Source organism: Belonocnema kinseyi, chromosome 6, assembly GCF_010883055.1.
Source record: "Belonocnema kinseyi isolate 2016_QV_RU_SX_M_011 chromosome 6, B_treatae_v1, whole genome shotgun sequence".
Lineage (NCBI taxonomy): Eukaryota > Metazoa > Arthropoda > Insecta > Hymenoptera > Cynipidae > Belonocnema > Belonocnema kinseyi.
Genome location: NC_046662.1, coordinates 65,129,984 through 65,135,452, shown reverse-complemented (window position 1 = coordinate 65,135,452; position 5,469 = coordinate 65,129,984). Strand labels below are relative to the sequence as shown.

Here is a 5,469-nt window from a genome sequence, read left to right as displayed (position 1 = left end):
AATTTGTTCTGAAATCTTTCTATATATTCTCTAAAAAAACTTGCTAAAATATATCATTTTAACATTTTCCAGGAATCTAATGAACATTTTTTATTATCTTGGAACTCGGATCTTTTTCCCTTTAAGTATTACATTATTTTGGGATCTTTTCAGAATACACCAAACTCTCACTTTTAGTCACCCCGTTCTTAGTCTTCCTAGAACTGCTAGCTCCCTCAGTTTCTCAGTGGAGCAGGGCGAGAGACGTTGCGACATTATATACATAGATATGTATTCCAAGGAGAAACGAGTCAGACGCCACTCACTGTTTACATTTCGTTCCCCCCGAAATCAGTCCAAGGTTATTTGAAGGCAAACCACGACACTGGACTCACAGCGAGAGTTTGGTGTAATTAAACAATATTAAATATATTATTTTTTAAAGGAAAAATAATTATTTAAACAATTTGCCGAGTTCAGTTTTTAAATATTTTTCGACAATTAAGCAAATGTAATTTTTTGTTTTGGTTCCTGTTCAAAATCTCCATGAAAATCTCCATAAAAATCTCCATGAAAATCCTTTATATTCTTTTTTTGTTTGTTAAAATAGTATTTTTAATTAACTTTCCTAAACATATCGGTTAAGCAATAAAAAAAATTATGTTTTAAGGGTTTCTAAATTAAGCCAAGAATGAAACTATTCACACTTTTTAACAGTGAGTGCAAAATTATTTAGGGATAATTTTGAGAAATGGGATTGTGGAGGAATAAACTAAATTTGTCATTTTAGTTAATAAATTTTCAAATCTGGCCAAATTTTGGCTTCCATAATTTCTCAAGTCAAGTAAAATATTGCATTAATACATAAAAGCTACTTCAGTCGATTTTAGTAAAATATACTGAAAAATTTTCTATGAAAAGTTCACATAAACTTGAACATTTATTCTTCAATTTTCCATTTTTTGAGTTAAACAACATATCGTTGGAATCGCTATAATTCGCAGATTTCGAATAGTATACTTATAAATTACCAAGTGCTAAATTTCGAAAAATTTCTATTCCGAATTTTAGTCCTCATTAGGTACAAAAGACTCACGCTGAACATGATCAACGGCAGCAGTTCGATTGTGTGAGGGGAAGTCGTGTAGTGGGGGAACCATTCGCAGGTAGCTGGGGCAGAATTGCCATCTGCCCATTTTATTAGGGGCCGTCCATAAACTAATGTTACAATTTGAATCAGGGGGGGGGGGCGCACCAAAAACTACGGTTAGTTACAGGGATAGAGAGGGGTTAGTGGAAGTAATGTTACGAACTTACATCAGATAACATTTAGTACTCTCTTGAACTGAACCATTGAAATTGCCACTGGTTGAATCATTATTTTGAATGATCACTGGTGAAGCAGTAATTTTCTGATTTTACTGCGTTAACTAGTAAGTGACTCAACTAAAACAGCGTTACTGAAAATACCAGTGACGGCAAATGATCGGTTAGCACAAAAGTGATGAATCAGAGAATCTCACTGATTAAACTAGTAACGAAATTCCACTAAGTGAACCACTGAATTCTCACTAAAAGGCAGTAACAGACACACTTCTAGCTGTTTCAACAGTGATATTTTATTGGCTCATTTTGAGAGGATATATTTAAATAAAGTTTGCGAAATATAGTCTAATAATGGTATAATTCAACAATAATTTGAACTCATTAAGAAAATCCAACTACAGTGAAACCTTTTAATAGTCCTCCCTTCTATAGCCCTTCGGAGAATTGACCCCGCGCCGCAGTTAGCTGTAACAGGAGCTGCGCGTGGTGCGCGGGGCCTGGGGTTGTCACTCAGGCGAGCACTCAGGCGTGAACAAACAAAAGCAGAGCGGGTTAGTTCCTACCAACCGTCAGCCCCAAAATCAGCGATTCCAAAGATTTCAAAGGAATCTTAGTAATTCTAATGATTTTGAAGGATTTTAAGGTATTGCAAGTAATTTCACTAAGATGCTTCAGTTTAATTCAACCATACAACACAAATTTTCAGGAAAATAGTTGAATCTTTAACAAAAAACATGACTTTTCAACCAAAAGTAGTGTAAGTTTCAAATAGAAGAGATCAATTATTAATTAAAAACATAAATTTTCAACCAAAAATGGAATAGTTATGCTATCAGTTTAAAAAAAAAAACTGGTTAACTTTTCGACTCTCATGATGAATTTTCCACTAAAATAATGAATCCTCTTTAAAAAATTGATTTTCAACAAAGTAGTTCAACATTGCACCAGGTATTCGAATTTTCAAACAAAAAAAATGAATTCTCAATGAAAAGTCTTATTGATGAAATTGCAACCAAAAAATATTTTAATTTAAATCAAAATCAATTGAATAGGTACAAGAAAAAAATACGAACTTCCAACAAAATAGTTAAATTTTGAAGTAGAGATAAATTTTCAACGAAATATGTGAATTTTTAACCAAGAAGATTAGATTTATATGAAAAACACGTTTTTTCGACAGAATAAATGGATTTTCAACCAAAAAAGATACATTTTCAACTAGAAATGTAATAGTTGAATTTTCAGTTCGAATAAGGTTAATTTGCAAGCAAAATGATATGAATTTTCAGCAAAATAATTATATTTTCAACCAAATAGAAAAATTGTTAACCATAACAAAAATGTAAAGAAAAAATCGGTATAACAGATATTCTTAGAAAAAAAAGTAAAAAAGAGAAAAGATGCGATTATGTCAGATAGTGTAAAGGCTCAAATATGAAAGTGATTTTCAAACTAATTAAGTTTATTATTAATCTGTAACGTTGCAGGAAAATATTTCCAAAATTCAAACTTTATTAAAATTTATGATTAAAAAACGCACTAATCGTTATATTATTTCGTAACGTTACTTTCACTGGTTACTTCTGCTCCTTACAGTAATTCTCACCCAGTGGGAACAATATTATGAAAATCGCAATAATGTCCTTGGGATGTTCCAGGGACGTCCTATGTAAGCCCATTCAAAGTCTCTAAGACGTCCATTGTCCTAAATATGACCTAAAGACGTCTTAAAGACATAAATGTTCTCGGGACATCTTTCGTATTGACATTAGACGTTTTAAGATCATCCCTAGGATGTCCAAAAAACATGTTATAAAAGACGTCTCAGAGATGTCCCAAATACGTCCCTAGGACATGCTTAAATTTTTTGCTCACTGGGATAACTTTTCCTTGATTTTCAGGTTTTCCCTGACCTTGCGGCCACCTTGGATTTTCCAATAATAACAAAAATTGAGAAGTTTAATTTATTTTTCTTTACTTATCTTCTCGTTTTACAGGTCTGGGGTACTATTCGTAGTTGAAGATGTGACATATAACATTTGTGAACAGCGAGCTCATGAATTTAAAATAAAAAAATTAAATCCTAAGATAAAAGTGTTCCGAAGGAGTTTAACACAATTGATAGCTGCAGCCACACTTGATGTAAATAAAGAATTAATATTAGATGGCAACATAATTGCTGTAGTCTACTATAGAAGTGGTTACGAACCGAGCCAATATCCCACAGAAGCAGAATGGAATGTTAGATTGATGATGGAAAGATCTAAAGCTATTAAGTGTCCTTCGATTCAGTATCATCTTGCAGGAACAAAGAAGATTCAACAAGTTCTCACTCAGCCCGGAGTAGTAGAAAAATTCTTGAATGGAGAGAAAATTTCTTCTAGAGTCCGAAAAATATATACTGGCAAGTATCCCTTCTTAAAAATATTTAATTTTCTATTTTACAGTTAAAAATAGATTTGAGGATCATCGACATTTTTTGCAGGAATGTATCCCCTGGATTTTACTGTCGAAGGTGACAGAGCAATCGAAATGGCCATAGAAAATCCTGAAAATTTTGTACTCAAACCCCAAAGGGAAGGTGGTGGAAACAACATCTTTGGTAAAAATATAAAAACCTTCTTAACAAGCATAAAGGGAAAGAAGGAGAGAACTTCTTGGATCTTAATGGATAAAATTTATCCACCTTCACAGAAAAATTACTTCATTCGTCCAGGAAGTGACGATTATGAAAAAATTGATGCCGATTATGAGGTTGGCATTTTCGGCGTTATAATTGGTGATTCCAGAAATATATATTTTAATAAAGAAGCTGGGTATATGGTGAGATCGAAACCAGTTACTGCGAATGAAGGAGGAAGGTTAAGTGGAGGTGCTCTGTCCAGTATTTATTTAGTATAATTAGTTAATTGGCACTTAACTTTATCCATGATGACAATGTATATAATAAAATAATTACACTAGAACCGCATTTATATCCGCTGTCCGGGAACGTAAACATTCACTTATATCCTCCCACGAGGGGATCCCACCAATGCTGCACAGCGAAGGGGAAATAGTCGCGCTGCGCTCTGATTGGCTTGTTTGTCACTTGTTACTTCGAGGTGGGGGATGCCTAGCAGATATAAATGATATTATTAAAATTATTAAAATTACTCAATGTATTATTGTAAAAGTTGGTGAAGATCTTCATTTTAGTACCTCATAGCAAGTCCCAAAGTAAAAATAAGGTTAAATTATTGTAAGCCAGAGCAAAAAAGTATTATGTACCCGAAAAATCACTTTAACAGATGTCCACACATGAATGATGCAAACTTTGTAGTCACGCAGGAAGTGAATAATTAAGCACTTTAAAATTTTTGCTTAAGAATATTAAAGCTACACTCAAAAAGTACGATTTTTATACCATTAATATTTTTGTTTTCATGCAATATACACTACCTATGCACGTGTAAATATGAGTCTCCTCGAAATTATTTTTGATGTTACGTCGATACATAAACAGCTGTCGTTTGATAACTAGGAATAAATTTCTGGGTCCTGACTGAATGAATGATTGAAGAAAGAATATCTCCCTACTCATCCTCTAAGTTTTAATGTAAACATTAAGAACTTTCTTCGTAAATAAAAAAAAGTCCAAGAAACCTTGCCTAATTTTATTAGTATCAATCGACGTAACTCACAATAACTTTTAGATTTATTAACAAAAGCTACTGAATAAAAGATAAAGACTTGGATCAGGACAACCAAAAATGATTTGCCAACGGATTTTTCCATTTATGTTACTTTAAAACTTTAGGAACGCTTTTTGTGTTGTTTTCCATCGACATAACATCCATTCATCGACGTGGCCTTACTTTTGGTTTGTCAAGGCTGAAAACTTAACTACACTTAAGTAAATCGATTTTCTTTCGATTCAAGATTCGCGATTTTTTTGGCTTAAAGATTCTCTCTAGGATTATCGCCAATTATTGTCACTGGCGAAGTATTACAAATTTCATGAAATTTAATAATTACCTTAATAAGTAAACAGTAAACGTAAACAGAACTAATAGAAATTTCGAAACTTTGAAACAGATAACATAAGTATGCTTAGGTATCAATGCGCCTAAAGATTTGGAATATGAAAAAATTGCTACTTTTAATTTGTTCACACTGAGATCC

General features: G+C 32.7%; 1 protein-coding gene across 1 annotated transcript in view; it reads left to right on the top strand.

The window, feature by feature from the left end:
- The window catches only part of LOC117174156 (glutathione synthetase-like), a 9,490-nt gene extending 4,762 nt beyond the window's left edge, over nt 1-4,728 (top strand). Inside the window, exons 2-3 of the mRNA XM_033362974.1 lie at nt 3,303-3,709; nt 3,791-4,728. Of these exons, the coding sequence (XP_033218865.1) occupies nt 3,303-3,709; nt 3,791-4,206 (823 nt within the window). The 3' untranslated portion in view covers nt 4,207-4,728. The remainder of the gene's footprint in view (nt 1-3,302; nt 3,710-3,790) is intronic.
- Nucleotides 4,729-5,469: the final 741 nt, after the last annotated feature.